The 20,015-nt window shown below is 30.4% G+C and overlaps 1 protein-coding gene across 3 annotated transcripts in view; it reads left to right on the plus strand.

Annotated features, from left to right (window-relative positions):
• Positions 1–12,437: 12,437 nt before the first annotated feature.
• The window catches only part of LOC145283812 (uncharacterized), a 225,560-nt gene continuing 217,982 nt past the window's right edge, over positions 12,438–20,015 (plus strand). For all 3 annotated transcript variants that reach the window (XM_080132899.1, XM_080132901.1, XM_080132900.1), the window contains exon 1: positions 12,438–13,038. In XM_080132899.1, the coding sequence (XP_079989025.1) occupies positions 12,741–13,038 (298 nt within the window). In that variant the 5' untranslated portion in view covers positions 12,438–12,740. The remainder of the gene's footprint in view (positions 13,039–20,015) is intronic.

The following is a 20,015-nucleotide window of genomic DNA, read 5'->3' on the forward strand; positions in this document are numbered from 1 at the left end:
GAAATAGCAAATAACTGTGTTCACAAAATAAAATTTACTCTAGGATAGCGATACAAAATAGTTTTAAAACTAACAAAAACAATAGAAAATAAACAAATAAATAAATTAAATAAACACATAAACGATCACACATATATGTACGTATATATATATATATATATATATGTATATATGTGCATATATGTGTGTACACATATGTATATTTATATATATATATATATATATATATATATATATATATATATAAACGAAAGAAATGTCTGCCTTAAACCACTAAACTAGTTTTAAAACAGATCCTTTGTTCGATAAAATGCATGCCCATTGGCTGATAGGAAGGGGCGCGGTGGATACTAGAAAGCTGATTGGCTAACTAAAACCCTCAACAGAAGAGGACCATATAAAAACAATACACAACCACAGAATTCGCGCATAAGCCTGACGAATCCTAGAGTGGATGAAACGCCGAATATTCAGTGTAGCTTAATCGCCATATATATTTTATAAATTACTAACTAGCTCTACCTACGTATTGAGCACTTTTGAAGTAAATACTTAAATTTTACGCATAAATCTATACTTTTGTATATCAATTTTATGTGAGTAAATGAAGTAGTTATATATATACATATACATGTATAGATACTTATATAGATATAGACATTTATATATGGATACATATATATGCATATATACATACCTATAAGCATATACATACATATACATATGTATACATACATATATATATACATTCATAAATACGTATACATAAATACATATATATAAATATAGATATATATATACATATGTATACATATATATACATGCATATATATATATATATATATATATATATATATATATATATATATATATATATATATATATATACACTAGCTGTACCCTGCCACGCGTTGCTGTGGCTTAATTTCGTGTAATGGAAAATTCTAATAAAAAGAGGAAATGCATGTTTCTTATATTCTTAGTACAGCAATCCACACCAAAAAGTAAAAAAAAAAGGCGAAAATAAAAAAAATATGGTACTCTTGCAGAATTGGATCCGGATCTTCGGGAGTTACCATCAATCATGGCTTGGGCTCTACCAACATTCAGTGGATTAAGCTGGAAGTTGCTAAACTATTGAAACGCTAAATAGTTTTCTTTTTTAATGTATTAAAAAATGTGAGTTTTTAATTAATATTTGGGCAAGGGGGGGGTTACTATACACAGATTCGAAAAAGTTGTTCAAAAACGAATAAATTAAAGCAAAGGTAAGGTAAATTACGTTTCTATCTAACTGGATAATTTTTTAGTGTTTTTATTTAATGTAAAATGTTTAATCGGCTGAAAAACGCAGTGTTTATCTATGTATTTGAAAAAGACGAATGGTCGCGGACTGTTGAATACATTAAGTTTGGGAAAATCAGTTAAAAACTATACAAAACAATGTCAGACACCTACTGATTATATGTTATTGTGACATAGGCTGACATATTCGATGGGTTTCTGATAGTATTTTGTATAGTTTTTTAGTTTTAAATCATTTTCTCGAACTTAACATCATCAACAGTGTCCATCACCGTTTGTATTTTTCAAATACACTGATAAACACTGTTCTTCGAGCTGACTAAACGTTATAGTAAATAAAACGGGTTTGTATTACTAAACACAGAAACGAAAAAGTTGTTGAAAAATAAATATAAAAAATAAATGTTATCAAAGGCAAGATAAGTTACTTTTCTACCTAACTGGATACGATTTTAGTGTTTTTATTTAGTGTAAAATGTTTAATCGGTTTGAAAAAATGTAGTGTTTATCTGTATATTTGAAAAATACAAATGGCGGCAGACTGTTGAACACATTAACTTTGGGAAAATGAGTTAAAACTAAAAAAAAAATACAAAATACTGTCAGGAACTCACTCAATATATGTTACTGTGACATAGGTAGACATGTATTCAGTGGTTTTTAATAGTATTTTGTATAGTTTTTTTAGTTTTAACCCATTTTCCCAAACCTAATGTGTTAACACAGTCTGCCGCCATTTGTAATTTTCAAATATAACAGTAAACGCTGTGTTTTTTGAGCCGAATAAAAATTTTGCATTAAAAAAACAAAAAAAAAATTATCCATTTCGGTAATAAAGTAACATATCTTGCCTTTGATAATATTTGTTAATAAGATCATGTGAGTCGATTAATGGGTGCTATGCACTTACTGATCCGCGCTATTTTTTTAAATCATATTTCCAAGCTTAATTAAAGTTTTATGTTTTATTGGTATTTTTTTTAGATTAGGTCCACCTCCACAATTTTCTTTTAAATGACGACTTTTAAAGGTTTCCGACTATGCTGAATACAGAATTTGCATTGAAATTTTGCAGAAATAAGTAGTTATCGAGATATAGATAGTTGTTTTATGTATTGTATTCTTTGGCGGCCATCTTTGTTACACGCATAGATTTGTTTATGACGCGCGCAAGCGTGTAAAAAAGACGGCTGCCAGAGATTACAATGCATTATACAAATTTTTAATATCTCGATAACTACTTATTTCTGGAAAATTTCAATGCGATTTCCGTATTCAGCATAGTCGAAAACCTACAAAAGTCGTAATTTAAAAAAAAATTGTGTAGGTGGACCTAATCTAAAAATTTACAGTTTTTTTTTTTCATTCAATTGTAAGGTTAAAGTACAGAATATGTACAAAACACCCTCTTCTCCCAATGTTAAGAATGGCTTTTTTTAAATAATAACGTTATTATTTCAGCACGGATCAATAAGTGCACGAGTACCCAATTTCTTTATGAGCATTCATATTTTCTTATATAAAAACAACTTCTGTAAAAAAAGAGAAAAAACGTGCACTTTCAATCTTTGTTAAAAAAGGTTTTCTTGAAAAAAAAAAAAAAAAAAAATACGGTAAAAAAAGCAAAGAACAAAACGTTAATCGGTATTCATGCAGAGAGTGATCCTTGCTAAAATAATAACGCTATTATTTAAAAAGCCATTCTTAACATGGGGAGGGGGTTTTGTACCTATTCTGTACTTTAACTTTACAATTGAATAAAAAACATATCATAAAACTTTAATTAAACGTGGAAATGCGATTTAAAAAATAGCGCAGATCACTCTCTGCATCAGCACCGAAAGTACAGAATAGTTAGAAAACATCCTCTCTCCCCATGTTAAGAATGGCTTTCTAAATAATGTTAATGCTTCAGTACTGTTCCTTGTCTGCTTAATTTAACTTTTTTTTTTATTAAATTGTTAGATGAAAGTTCAGAATAGTTACAAAACACCCCTATCCCCATGTTAAGAATGGCTTTCTAAATAATAACGTCATTATTTCAGCGGGGTAGCTTCTCTGCATAAGTACCATGTTTTGTTTTTAAATTGTTAGGTGAAAGGACAAAATAGTTACAAAATACCATCCGCATGTTAAGAATGTCTTTCTAAATAACATTATTTCAGCACGGTATTTTCTATGCATACGTACTATCTATTTTTGTTGATTAAATTGTGAGGTGAAAGTAAAGAATAGATGCAAAACTCCCTGCCCATGTTAAGAATAGCTTTCTAAATAACGGTATTATTTCAGCACGGTACCTTCTCTGCATAAGTACTATCTTTTGTTTTTTAAATTGTTAGGTGAAAATATAAAATAGTTACAGAACACTCTCCCTTTCCCATGTTAAGAATGGCTTTCTTAATAGGGTTATTTCAGCACGGTACCTTTTTTGCATAAGTACCATCTTTTGTTTATTAAATTGTTAGGTGAAAGTATAGAATAGTAACAAAACGTCCTCCCCATGTTAAGAATGGCTTTCTAAATAACGTTATTATTCTATTATTATATTATTATGGTACTTTCTCTGCATAAGTACCATGTTTTGTTTATTAAATTGTTAGGTGAAAGTACAGTACTCATGCAGAGAGTGATCCGTGTTGTAATAATAACGTTAATATTTTAAAAGCCATTCTTAACATGGGGAGGGGTGTATTTTAACCTTACAATTGAATAAAAAAACATATAATAAAACTTTAATTAAACCTGGAAATACGATTTAAAAAATAGCGCGGACCACTCTTTGCATTAGCACAAAAAAAAAACTGTACTTTTACCAACCAATCTTATATCGAAAAAAAAAAAAACTCAAAAAGCAAGCGACAAACTTTTTTTTTGCCTTATATAATAAAGAAAAAATGTGTAAATTACAAAATTTGAAAGATAAACAAATTAATTGTTTTTTTGTTGTTTTTTTTACTTATCGAGTAAACAGAAAATGAAATCTACTTCTTTTTCGTCAATTCGTGGCTGTGAAGTGAATCGAACCGGAAGTTCAGTTTTATCAACAAACCAGGTTCGCACTAACGGTTAAAAAAATATATTTATTTTATTTAATATTTTAATAATTCGCGAGGTAAATTTATTTTAATAACATAAAAACATCCCTCGACTTTAAAGATAGGTTGTCTGAAAATTTCAAATAAATTGGTAACGTAGAAATATGTTTTTATTCACTTGTAACAAACCAAGAATTACATTTTTATATATAGAGATATATATAACATGCGCGCGTGTGTGTGTTATTTATTTGTTTAAATACATATATATAAATATAGATATATATACATATGTATATATATACATGCATATATATATACATATATATATATAATATGCGCACGCGCGTGTGTGTGTTATTTGTTTTTGTTTGCGATACTTTTTGGATGAATTTATTAATTTTTTTACGTAAATGCATTTTCACCTAAATGCGAGTTGGTAATAATTTTCCCTTTTACCAATTTGGTATCCCCAAATATGGAGCGGCATATATATTTTAAAATATAAATATCCACTGACACATGTTTAGTCGTTTACGTATTATTTCACTATATATATATATATATATATATATATATATATATATATATATATATATATATATATATATATAGGCAGTGAAATAATTTTAGAGTTTTTTTTTTAATTTGCTTATTTTGTTTAATTTAAAAAGAAAGTAATTTGTAATATTTTTTCCTAATTTTAATTTTCGGACATAATTAGAGAATGTTTCCAGCTGGCCGAGCCTCCGTCATTTTTTAAATAAATTGTAGGAACGTCAATAGATTGTCAATAACATTGTACAACAATAACAAATAAAAATCAGTCAAAATCCAAGTTTAGTTTGTTAGTTTAAAAATCCATCTTTTAAAGTCGCATCTACAAAATCACGTCAGTCTTTGTTTACTTCTGTTTGCTTATAAGAATATAAGTATTTACAATTTTAGGAAGAAATTATTTAGTGTAAATTAAAAATTTTTTTTTTTTTTTCTAAAAGAAAACAAAAAAAACACCGTAAGTGTATAAACGCTTCTACATTATGATTTTTTAAATTCTTTAAAACAATATGAATTAAAGCACTAATTTCTGAATATTTTGTCTAATTTTTTGAAGAACTGTTTATTAAGCATCAATAATAAAAATGAAAAACAAAATGTGGCTCAATTTGATAAGTCTGTTTCTGCTCTTCCGTTTTTTTATGGCAAGAGCTCGTCTGAATTCCAATCTAGAGCCCCCCTCCTGCCAAACTTTCACAAACTTTAGATCATTTCTTTTTAAATAATAGCGATCTTTTCTGTTCGATTTTCGAAAATATATTTGTAAAAGCGAGTCAAATATCCAGTAATGGGATAATTTTATATTATATTTTCGTAGTAAACAAACACGCTACCAAAAACTTAACGGTTTATTTTTCTAAAATATTGATGATTAATCGATAATACTTATAAGAATTTAAAAAAAATAGCATTAGAATGTTAGCAGAGAGCGACGTATACGTTATCCTGTGATTAAATGCCTTAAAAATTGTTACAAACCTGATTTTGTGCAGTTAAAAAGAATCAAGAAAAAAATGGATACTACTTTTATTTATATGTTTGCAATTTTATCAAGTAACGAGATTTCTCGTCGTCTCATATGCAAATGAGATGTTGCCGGTTGTAATAAAAAGCTTCTTTTTCAGAGACGGAGTTTTTTTTTGTTTTTTTTTGTTTTTTTTAGTAGTGAGCGTCGACAGTAGTATGGCGGATTTAGGAGTATCAAGTTTTGACAGTAATGTGTTGAAATTAAAATCGGGTCTTTAAAAGGATTGTGCCGGAATTTATTAGTTGAAAAGGTAGAATAGTTAGCAATCAATTTGGGAAAGTGCAGAATATTTAACGATATACTATCTAACCAATCGACCATAAAATGTTTTCCGATTTTAAAAAACTTCAGATTTTACAAAAAATGAAACAAAATACAATAAATAAAATAAGAAATAAAAAAATTCAATTTTGAGACGTTCACTGTGTCCAAAATCATTTTGGAATTTCGAGCACGACAAATAACATTACTGCCTTAAATTTTACGTAACAAACTGAAACGGGTCTAAAACTTTAAAGGTAAGTTTTTAAACACTTTCTTTTATAATTAGAGGATTTAAATATAAAAATCCAAAGTTGTTTTTGAAAAATATAAGCAGCATAAATTTTCGAGGTTGTTACATAAACACTAAGTCGTTTATTTTATTTAGATGTAAAATGATATTTACATTTAATTAATCAAATTATCGTTTTTAATTAAAAAAAATCGGTGCTTATGAATTTTTGAGCGGTCCATTTTTAAATAGTTTTTTTTTTTTTTTGGTTAAATTCATGTTTCACGATATCATTTTTTTATTATTAAATTGTTAGGTGGGAGCACAGAATTGTTAGAAAACACCCTGCCCTACTCATGTAAAAAATGGCTTTCGAAATAATAACGTTATTATTTCAACGCGGTACCAAAAATACATAAGTACCAAAATATGTTATGATCTTATGTAGAGATGTATTATTATTTTACAATATTCTACTAAGAAATGGTCCCTTAGTGACAGTGAAAGGCAAACGTTGATTGAATTTATAGTTGTATAATTAATTCTTAATTACAGTAAACTGTTTTGTTTTATGGGGTTTTCTCAAAATATAATATTTGACAGAAGTGAACGAAATCTTGTTTAATGTTAAATAAGAATTTGGAAGGCTGTGACGTAATCCTTGTGAAATATCCAAAGCAAAAAGGTCGATTAATACTAAACCTACATAGAATACTGACTATTACTAATAATTCAAGAGATGATTTTTTTAAATGTATGAAATATTAACACTAAGTTGAGAATATTTGGAAAAATTAAAACAATTACAGCAAAAATTTAAATTAGTTTTTCATTCCTTGAATTCATCCATTAACTGATTCACGTTGATCGCCTCCTCTATCTTGTGTTCTTTGATAAGGTGAGGATGAAAATAAACGAACAGTTATTTGGCGCAAATCGGCTACTGGGCACAAATAAGATATCTTAGCGTGGAGTTCAAGGGAGCGGAGAAACTAAACAAATAAATGGGACTTGCCATAGAGCTGAATGGAATATCGAACATGACGAAAATTATAATAACAACAATAATTGTAGGGGCGCTATGAACAGTTCCGAAACACCTGGATAAAAGACTATGTTAAATTAATATCAAACAGAGAATTGACACCATACAGTGCATAGCATTGAGAAAAACAGCTAAATGATAAGGCAAATGTTTGCCCTGATAAGCAGGCAATGCTGACCAAGCAGAGGTGAGTTAAAATAGCAAAAACAGAACCAAAATATAGAAATAACATCGTAAATTTGAACTGTCAGGGGTTCCATAATTTGAGACACAATTGGCGAATAAAACACACAAAAACACATATACTTAAAAAAAAAAAAAAGAGATCCAGACAATTGCACTTAAGGGAACAATAAGGATACTTAAAGAGCTCTCGGTTGGTTTAAATACAAGCGGGACAATGCTGGTTTGACTGCTCCATATCCAACGTTACAATCTTCAAAGGAAGAAAATTAAAAAATAATTATAAGTAAAACAAGCTTCGACTGTTCTAACACTAAATGATCGTAAAAGGTCAATAGGGAGACGGAATGAACGAGAAGGGGCGGTACCAAACATACATTCACTGAAAAGGTGCGAAGAATATACCAACCTTGCGGCATAGATTTATATCTACTCGAATTTAAGAGAAGATCAAGAGTCATTTATAATGCAATTGTGTGTGCTTTTAGGCCTGGTTGCTGGAAAATGCATGCTTGTGTGAGGGTTTATATAGTTGTTTCTCTAGGTAGGTTAGCGGTGGGCTGTCTGCTTTGGATAGTATGTATGTGTTTATATATATATATATATATATATATATATATATATATATATATATAGAAAGAGAGATAGATAGATAGATAGATAGATAGATATAGATAGATAGATAGATAGATAATGTATGTATGCGTGTGTGTATACGTATTTATATATGTGTGTGTGTATATATGTGTGTGCATGTATGCATATATATACGTATGTGTATATATGTGTATATATTTGTGTGTATGTATAAATGTATGTGTGTATATGTATATATATATATGTGTATATATATGTGTATATATGTATATATGTATGTATGTGTATACATATGTGTATAGATATCTGTATATGTGTGTACATTTTATGTACTTGTTTGTATCTGAGGTGTGTCATCGAATGGCTAAGCTAACCTAATTTAAAAAACTGGCAAAATAGCTAGCTTTAGAAATTAGTGAAATTAAATGCAGCAAAGATTTGTTTTAATGAATTAGTTGAAACATTTTGATGGCTGACCTCGTTATCCTATAAAATATCAGTATATAAAACTTATTGAACGCATTGCTATTTCGTTTTGATTTTACATCCATATGAGATGAAGAAGTAGTCTGAAGAAGTTCAGTTGTTTTCTAGCAAGAAACGTATCTGTAAATGGGTAGTAAAATATGTTTGTATAAATAAAAATTTCACACACACAAACATACTATATATATGTGTGTGTGTGTGTGTGTGTGTGTGTGTGTGTGTGTGTCAAATGAAAAATTGTGCAAGTATGGATAAGCAAGGAAACATTTTAGTAGAAATAAGGATACAATGACATCATTATAGCTGGGCTAAGGTATTTCGGTCGATAGATTATATCATTTGGTAAAATGAGTTTTATTTCCCAAGAACTAAATATTTTATACATTGAAATAGGAGTCAAGCGGTAGTAAGGGTCAAGAGATTATGTATGTAATGGCAGCAAAATATGGATGAGAGCAAAACAGGAAACAAAAATCGGAAAAATGCGAAATGGAAAGAAAAGCAGATGATTTCAAAAAACCAAAGAAATAACATACGAAAACACATGTATATGGCGAGAGAAAGAACACTTGAACAGAGAAACGGAATCGCTACTGATTGCCGTGCAAATCAATGGGATGAGAAAAAATACATAAAACCCAAGAGAGAAAATTTTCCATGAGATGGACAAAAAGACAAAACAGTAAATCACATCATAAGTGAATGCAGGAAACTAGTAATATCAGTAATAGTAAAAGCACGAAAAACAGAAACCTGAAAATATAGGGAGATATTGGAACTACGGGGAATTGACACGATACAAAACACAGAACTTATAAAAAACAACTACAACATTCAGAAAAATTCTCGTGCGCGGAAACTAATTCGCACAACCAATAAATAAAGCCAATAAATCAAAGGCAAATTAAACTAAAATGGTGCGACGTAAACATGAATATAAACATAGAAACAGTGCACTAAACCAAGGGAACTGAAACTGTCAGTATGGATATGCAAAACAAATGTAATATGACAAATCTTTCAACTAATGTATTTGCTAAATTATTTGCAACGGTTACCGAGAAAAGCAGAGAGTGCTGAAAATCTGGGAGACTTGTTGGCACTCAGAATCCAAGGAACATTATTTGTTGTTTCCAGTGAGCTAACACATGCAATGATATGCATGATTTCTTCTCGTGAACTACTACTACTACTACTACTACTACTAATAATAATAATAATAATAATAATAATAATAATAATAATAATAATAATAATAATAATTCCCGTAAACTGACATCTTCTCCCCACAGGAAAAAAAAATGATAGGTTGGCAGCAACATCTGTTTATGCCACAGAAAATAACAGTGACGAGGAGGATGGAAAGACAGAGAAGGGAGAGTAACACCCAGACAGCTTCTAGAAGGACACACAGATTACTGGAATCCCGAACAGGCGTATTATGAATCAACTTTCAAAGAACGCTATCGACAGTTATCAAAGAAAACGCAATGGTAAACGGCTATTGTAAGAATGTAAAATAATTTTCAATAGTAATTGAAAAAGGCGGAGAGTACTGGAAATCTGGGGAGATTGTTGTTACTCAGACTCCAAGTAACATGACTTCTTTTTGTAAGTGATCGATCACTGATAACGACACGTGTGCATATTCCAAGAAATAATAGTAAAAATAATAGAGTAGCGTGCATGTAATTGTATGTAAATAAATATATAGATTTTCATCCCGTCATGCAAAAGTTTATGGTGTTTTCTAGTTTCCAGATGAAGTCATATGAACTAGTGAGAAAGAGCGAGAAAGTAAATAGCAAGTCAGACAACTTCCCCAAACTTGCCAGATGCCTAAAATAAATTCAGAAAGAAATTCTTCACTTTATGATAACAGTGAACCGTCGTCCCCTCCCCCTTTAAGTCAACGTACAAAAATAATGTATGCGGAAAAACTTAAATTCCTGACGTAATTCCGTGATTTTATATCACGTTGACAAGAAAGTTCTTGCGGCCCAAACAAAAATTTCCCCGCCGTAATGCATTCAAAAAAACTGCAATGGATGAGACCGGTCGCAAACCAGCAAACAGTCAGCGTGACTTTCTTCTGGTGCAACTCTGGCTTCAGAAAGTGTTGTAGAGCTTCGTCGGCGTCAAACCTCTGAGCTGAGCGTCAGCGGTTGTCGTAAAGAACCCACATCATCACAAGTTACTACCCGATCAAGAAACGGGTCATTCTGGTTGCGTGAAAGAAACTGCGTTTCTTTTGGTTGCTGTTCAATTCGTGAGGCACCCATTTATCGTTTTTTCTAATCTCTCTCTCAAGTGGTTGGAAATCGTTGTATACGTTACGCCTAAATCAGAAGCAAGTTCTCGAATAGGTGTGCGTGGATTGGCTTTGAGTAAGGCTCTTAATTGATCGTTGCCAACATGGGATGGCCGACCACTACGCTCATCAGCTCCAAGATTCTAGTCGCCGCAACGAAATTTCTAAAACCACTATTTTGCTGTGCGTTCAAACGTTCCTGGGTCAAACGCTTCGTTGATATCGCGAGTTGTTTCAGCAGTTTGAAATAAGAAAATTGTGCGAATTTGCTTTTTCTCCATCTTGAATTCAACGTTCTGAAAAGAAGACATAATTGTTTTAAAACGATTGTAATTTAAACGATTGAATAAAGCAAAAAACGTTCTTTAAAATGATATATAAAGTAAAGGTATTATAAGGAAAACTTATTTGAAAATACATCATTTGAAATCAAAATTTTTTATTAAACTTTCTTCTCAACCTAATATTAATGTTTAAGTAATATATCTAGATAAATAGTGAATTCAAACACTAGCGAAGCATAATTTTTCCATATTCTTTGTACGCTAGTTGTAAAGTGAATTTAGAAATGCGCAAAACTGTATTTTAGGCTCGTTTTATTTATTATTCGGATACTTTGTTTAATTATTGTTAAAATACAGAATTGGGAGCGACGGTTAAAAGCAACTTGCATCATTTTTACTAAATTCATTTTTACTAAATTAATTTTTACTGAATTCATATGAAATCGAACAATGGACAAATAAATGACACAAAAAGTAAAAAAAGAAAATAAAAATAAAAATCTGAAAAAGAAACAAAAAGAGAATAAATTATGCGTAGGAAGATAAGAAAAAGATAAGACTTAAAAGATTGAGGGGTGGGGCAATGAAAACATATACGCCGATATTCGATATAAATAGAGTTTCACTTGAACGCGTTGTTTATAAAGATCTCATCGGATGCGGACGCTACGACTGTTTTATGATCTATCTTTTAGCGAATCGTATTTTCATTGATAAAAAAGAAAATATTTTATGATCTGAATAGATACAAAATAAGGAAAGAATTTTTGAAAAAATTGTCATTTTTTATATATATATTATATGGAAATAAATTAGCTTTGTTGAATATCATTAACTATAAAATGGTTTAAATTTATTTTCTATATTCTTTTAAAACTTTACAACGACTGAATTGTTTGTTGGAACAAGACTTTAAAAAAATCAGCTAAAATTTAATAATTATTATTAATATTATTTTATGTTATTTAATTATGTATTTGTTGTGCGTTCCGCAATAAGTCGGTCTACTTAACTTGTTAAATGAAGCTGACTCGCACAAATAGAAAAGGAAAAGGGAAAACGCGATGATTTTTTTTTTAAATCTTGTCTAATTTTAGCTGAAAAGGAGAAGAAGAAGAAAAAGAAAAAAGTGATATTGAAAGAAGTACAGTTGTTAAGCGAGCAAGTGTCCGTGTAACTCGCGCCTTGAGAGAGGGATGCCCCAGAACAACCTGAATCTGACGTTAAACTTGTTATTGGAGTCCGGGGAGAATTAGAAACAGTGGAGCTGGTGATAAACACTTCGCCGGGACTTACTTAAACGGAGGCTGGTACGTGATACAAGGCAGAAGCCAGCTCGCCGCGGAGACACGGGCCGCTATATTATTTTGTTAGTCAATTCAAGAAAAAACTTTATTATTATTATTTGCAACTATGCTAGATAGACAGATACCCGGTGTTATACCTGTGGTGCGAGGAGGATTATGTATAGTATTGTGTCTCTTCCTCGGGACAATGGTCGACGTAAATGAGGCGTACCGTTCCGGGGATGTACGACTGATTGGTGGGGCCGACAAATATGAAGGGACAGTTTTGGTCATGTCGCGGGGGGTTTGGAAATCGGTTTGCGGACTCGGATGGGACGTACTGGATGGTTCTGTCGTTTGCAGACAATTAGGATTCCGAGGAATCAGGCGCTTCTTCAGATGGAGCAAATTCGGAGATGGAAATTGTGAGTATAAAGTTTTTATCTCCCAGCCCTGAACTGCATATTAGCATTTTAACTTTGTTTTGTGGATTGAAAAGTAACATATGTTTTCTGCTGTTTGTGTGTGTCCGGTGCGCGCACGCGCGTGTGTGTGCTTGCATATTTATGAGTATGATTTAGTGTTACAACGTGCTGCTTATTTTTTTGAATTAATTGCAATAAAAATATGCTTCCTATTTTAATAGGAAATATTTGGAAAGATAAACATGGCCAGACTAATGTGTAAACTTTTATCAATAACAAAACAAAGAATACATATATATATATATATATATATATATATATAGAGAGAGAGAGAGAGAGAGAGAGAGAGAGAGAGAGAAAGAGAGAGAGAGAGAGAAATAAATGGATAGATAGATAAATAATGAACGTTAACTATATTCAATGGTAAAAACACAATAAATTTAACGAGGTTTATATAAGAGTGTTCAATAATAAATGGAGTGAAATACTTTTTTTATTTTTGTAAACTTTCCTTTTAATATCGCTACAAAATACACTGTTTCCGTCAATAGTTATGAATCATTAAAGACCTCGTCAGGCGATAAACTTGTTATCGCTCGCCTGACGAGGTCTTTATCAAAACATTTTCATGATTGTGGAGCTATATTAAAAGAAATGTTTTTTTAAATAAACAAAAAAAGAATTACACGTTTCTCGTGTATATATATATATATATATATATATATATATATATATATATATATATATATATATATATATATATATATATATATATATATATATGCAGGAAACGTATAATTCTTTTTTACTTTGTTCTGTAAACTTTCAGAAATTAAGCGGCGCCTTCCTTAGGATAACAATTAGATTTTCGTGAGTTTATTTACGATTTTTCTCTCTACTTCGTAAGTAATGCATGTAAGAAGACCACTTAACTATGTTATAATTTATTTCACTTATGTTTTTTTTCTATGGCTAACTGGATGATAATTCATCTGGTTTAGTTGAGTATTCAGTTTAGTGCTGTTATCTGAGATAGAATCACTATGCTGTAAACATCGCCGTCGACATTCCTCGACACTGGCGCCTCAGGCAATTAACGATAAATTAACCCATTCTAAAGACTGAAAGAATAGTCCTGACACTGGCCTGGACCATTCCGCAACCCAACAGCAATAAAATTATTTGCAGGCCGATTGTTGAGAACCTTAACTGGTATGAACCGAAATAAGTTCGAGCTTATTTGTGCGATATATATATATATATATATATATATATATATATATATATATATATATATATATATATGTGTGTGTGTGTGTGTGTGTGCGCGTGTGTGTCTGTATATGTGTGTGTGTGTGCGCGCGTGTGTGTGTGTGCGTGCCTGTGTATGTGTGTGTATGTGTGCAGCATGTATACAAATGTATGTACGACATTGTTATGTGATGAGAACATTTTGCTGATTTGCATATATATGTTTATGTGTGCATCAGATGTGCGTTTATCAGTGTTGTGTATGCATATGTATATTTAACATACATACTATACAAACATACATACACATGTCTCCGTGTCCTTCCGCTAAATTCTTTTAGCCTACCACATAGGCACATGAAATCAGATTAAAATAACTCCCCATATCGAGCTGGAGAGGGTCTTGTCGAAAACTGTTCTCATTTTATTTTCTATGGTGGTCAAGTGGACTGACGAATTGAGTGTTCCAAGTTCAGACCCAGTTCGTTGCATAAATCACTTTCACTTAGGATGTTGGCAACCTTCACGTGGTCTGTCACGTAAGTACCCGATGTCTTCCTAGAAAGAATTCTGACTTTCTAGAAAAAATTCTAACTTGAAAAATATCGGGGAAACCAATTCCCATAATAGAATCCGCGGATTCATGCAGTATAATAACAAAAATAACAATTACAGATCAGTAAACAAAAGGTACACAGATACTAAAAGTCAACAAACATGGATGCTGAATTCCTTTAAAATTACAACTTTTCCAAGTTCCTAACTTAAGTCGTTTGAGCTGTACACTTTTAGTACAATTTTTATTGTTAATATATATATATATATATATATATATATATATATATATATATATATATATATATATATATATATATATATACCGACACGTGTTTCGTCGTCTACGACTTATCAGAGTGGCTGATGAGTCGTAGACAATGAAACACGTGTCAGTGGATAATTATATTTTAAAAACAATTTGCCACTTCTCATCTGAGGGTACCAAATTAGTCAAAGGGAAAATTATTCCCAACTCATGTAAGTATTAGTATTAAGTATATGTTTTCATTATTTACTTCAGTAGCGCGCAATTGAATATAGTTTAGTATTAGTAAATATACTTATTTTAAGTAATCTATACGTAATCGTTTCTGTGTAGTTTACTTACAATAAGCATCTTTCATACTAACTTTATTATATATAACGGAACAATTGTGGAAAAATAGGTGAATTTAATAACGAAAATGTGAGTGTTAAAGCCAGTTAAATTTAAAGAAATAAAAACAAATCATTCTATACGCCATGTCCAATTTTCTTTCTCTCTGCCTCACTCTTTCACCGTCGTTTTCTCTCTCGCACTTTCTGTTTTTGTATATATATATATATATATATATATATATATATATATATATATATATATATATGTGTGTATGTATATGTGTGTGTATATGTGTGTATATATATGTGTGTGTGTATATATATGTGTGTGTATATATATGTGTGTGTATGTATATATATGTATATATATTTGTGTATATATATGTATATATATGTATATATACATGTATATATATAAATATTTATCTATATGTGTGTATATATATGTATATACATGTATATATATGTATATACATGTATATATATATGTGTGTATATATGTATATATATGTGTATATATATGTGTGTATTCATATGTATATATGTATATATATATATATATATGTATATATATGCATATATATATAAAAGTGAACGTGTCTGTGTGTCTGTGTGTCTGTGTACATTTCCCTACGTAATAACTCTGTGAATTTTTAGTCTACAGACTCGAAATTTGATATATAGGGTACTGACATTTAGGAAAATCGATGTGATCAGGTTTCAGTCAGAAATTTGGCCGTTAAGGGGTCAAAGTTCACGATTTGACCTTTGAGAACTCTACCAAACTCCTCCGACAATTTTGGGTCTAAACGCTTGACATTTTAGATATTGGTTCCTTGGACATGGATCTAACTTAATAACTGGATTTGATCCCAAAACAATAAATTTTAAGGGGTCATAATAGGGGTCAAAGTTTAAAAAATCACCGTTTTTTTTTCTCAGCATACACCTCCAAACTCCCGGGCAACGCCGGGCCGAAATGCTAGTATATATATATATATATATATATATATATATATATATATATATATATATATATATATATATATATATATATATATATCGGCGCGGTTTGCTTGATCTGTGTTGGTTAATAGAAATTCTTGTGTGCGGGGCGTTTGCTCAGTTGGTAGGGTACTTGCCTGGCATGCAAGAGGCTTGAGTTTCGCATCCTGAGTTCGGGTGTATCTAACTGATGACCTCCAAATGAGGGAGAAACTGGACCTCCGGTTCATTGGCTGTCATGGCTCTTATGGCTGCGACGTTGTTTGGCTGTGGAATTTATCATGTGTGTGTGTGTGTGTGTGTGTGTGTGTGTGTGTGTGTGTGTGTGTGTGTGTGTGTGTGTGTGTGCGTGTGTGTGCGTAGGTCAAAATTGAAAAAATCGTGATGCATTTTGTACATTCATTTTAGTTTCTTTTTAATGTTTAATCACTTCATATGCGTGTCATGTTGATGCAGTAATAGTGTCACTCGGTTTCAATTCTTCAGCTTTGGTTTCGATTCTAGCAGATGGCACCTAAATACTTCCTTTTTTATTTTGAAATTACGACTCTATAATAATATATACGAAATCTGGACAATTAAAATATCATATTTAAGCGTATTTTACGCCTGGGCGAAGCCGGGTGCCATCCCGTTAGTTTAATATACCGAAGTCTGTCTGTCTGTCTGTGTCCATATTTTCAAACTCTATCTCTTCCGAAACTAAAAGTCGCAGAGCGGCGCTAGGGGCCTCAAATAATAGTTTTATGGGTTTTTAGCCGGTCGAAATATTTTTAAAGGGTCGAAAACATTTAATTTTATATTTTTAAATTAGCTCTAATGCGTGTCGCGTTGATGCAATGATAAAGTCACCAACTTTGAATGCTACAGTTTTGCTTACGGTTTCGATTCTAGCTAATGGCACCCAAATACTTTTTTTTTTTACTTTTGAAATCGCTACTCTATCATAATATATACAAGATTTGGACAAATTAAAATATCATATTTAAGCATATTTTAGACCATTATGAGCTAAATATAGTATTACTACCGTAGTGATATGATATTCCTAATTGTTAAAAAGGATGATTCTAAATTTGTGTTTGCTAGTTTTATTACCTCGGATTGTTTAGAGTAATAAGTGAAAATAGCAAGTAAGAGAGGGGGGGGCAAAAAGGGAACGAGAATGATTGACACTGTATGAAATAACAGGGTTAAGCACACACAGTAAAATAGATTGAAAGTTATAGATTCGTATAGTTAAAAAGAAACTGATATATTTTGATATAACTCAATCACCAAACCGAGAAGTATTCTTACATGTATTATGCATGATTAAAACATGTAGTGGAATAGCCCTCGAGAAATAAACGTTGAATAACTCAATTATATATATATATATATATATATATATGTATATATATATATATATATGTGTGTGTGTGTGTGTGTGTGTGTATATATATACACATATATATATATATATATATATATATATATATAAAATTACAATTAAATTTACCAAAATGATCCAAGATGGTAAAATTAAAGTATGATATAAATATTAAAGAATTAATATTTATAATTTATAATATTTATTTATATATTATTTATTGGATTTTACCATCACTGGATTATTTATCTTCCACCAGACTATCCATTCACGTGTAATCACCTTTTTCTTCACCATATTCCCTCTACTTCACTTTTTTGTTATCAAGTAAGATCTTTGACTTACTTGTTGTTTCATCAAATAATTTTGCATACAAATTCCGATCCTGCATTTTGCTAATTCCTACCCTCTGATGAGAAGGAAAGCATTTCTTCGAAACTCCGCGGATTAAGGACTATCCACTTATCAAGTGTTTCCTTTTCAGATTAAATATATTTTTAACTCTTTTTCAAAATGTTTTTTAACATGTTTTATTAATTGTTTGCTCGTATACTTATATATATATATATATATATATATATATATATATATATATATATACATGCATGTATAAACGTAATTATACTATTAGATAGATAGATAGATAGATAGATAGATAGATAGATAGATAGATAGATAGATAGATAGATCAAGTTGTCAAAATCTGAATAGAACTGAATCAATACTAAATATCAGGAAGATTCAATATTCTTGCTTTACGTAAGAAATAAAGATGGCTTATTTTATGAAGTAAAAAATGTTAATTTTAATCATAATTCATTGTTATAAATATACACAACACAGCTATGAAAGAAGAAACCGTGAGAAAAGGGGACGAGCGAAAAAGTGGCATAAAAGGGAAAGATACAGAGAGAGAGAGAGAGAGAAAGGAGAAAGAGAGAGGGATAGAGAGAGGGGGGAGAGAAAGAGAGAGATGAAGGGTAAAAAATGCGTTAACAACTGGTGGCAATTTGTAAATTCTGTGAAGTCAGCAAAAACTAACGGCTTCAAAAATTACGTAATCTGTGTAATGTGTATTCAAGATGAAACCCGGCATCGGGTATTGTACAATCAAATGTGTGCGTAGACGACGCATGGTTGGTCGCGTCATCTCGTGTGACTCTTTTCGTAACTCGGTGAAAATATATACATCTGTACACATTTATAAGGATGCAGATTTGTAAAAAGAAAGAGGATACTAGCTGGAATACACGCACCAGTACGGGTTCATAATGATGAGACACGCTTGGAAATTTGTATAAGATGAGTTCACAAAATGCTAAAAGTGTGTGAAAATAGAGATTTTGCAACTGAACTAGCGGGCTTAGAAAGATTTTAATTGGGGGAGGGGGCTACTTTCATAGGGTGCTATGGCTTTTAATGGAATTAATTGACTTACAGTCTATATAATAATACGTTTTTTACAATCTATATAATAATTTGTTCTTTACAATCTGTATAATTTTGCGGGTTTTTTTTTTTACAATCTATATAATTATACGTTTTTTACACTCTATATAATAATACGATTTTTTACAATCTGCATGATAATGCGTTTTTTAAACTCTATATAATAATACGTTTTTACAATCTATATAATAATACGTTTTTTACACTCTATATAATAATACATTTTTTCACTCTTTATGATAATACGTTTTTTAACAATCTACACGATAATATGTTTTTTTAAAATCTACATAAAAATACGATTTTTTACAATCTACATAATAATACGTTTTTTACAATCTACAATATAATACGTTTTTACAATCTATATAATAATACGTTTTTTACAATCTGCATAATAATACGTTTCTACAATCTACATAATAATACGTTTTTTTTTACAATCTATATGATAATACGTTTTTTTACAATCTACATAATAATACGTTTTTTAAACTCTATATAATAATAATACGTTTTTACAATATATATAATTATACGTTTTTTACAAGCTACATGATAATACGTTTTTTACAGTCTATATAACAATAGAAGTTTTACAATCTATATAATAATACATTTTTTTACAAGCTACATGATAATACGTTTTTATTGTCTATATAACAATAAGAGCTTTACAATCTATATAATAATACGTTTTTACAATCTACATGAAAATACGTTTTTTACAGTCTATATAAGAATA

Source organism: Euprymna scolopes, chromosome 8, assembly GCF_053919585.1.
Source record: "Euprymna scolopes isolate OS-2025 chromosome 8, ASM5391958v1, whole genome shotgun sequence".
Classification (NCBI taxonomy): Eukaryota; Metazoa; Mollusca; class Cephalopoda; order Sepiida; family Sepiolidae; genus Euprymna; species Euprymna scolopes.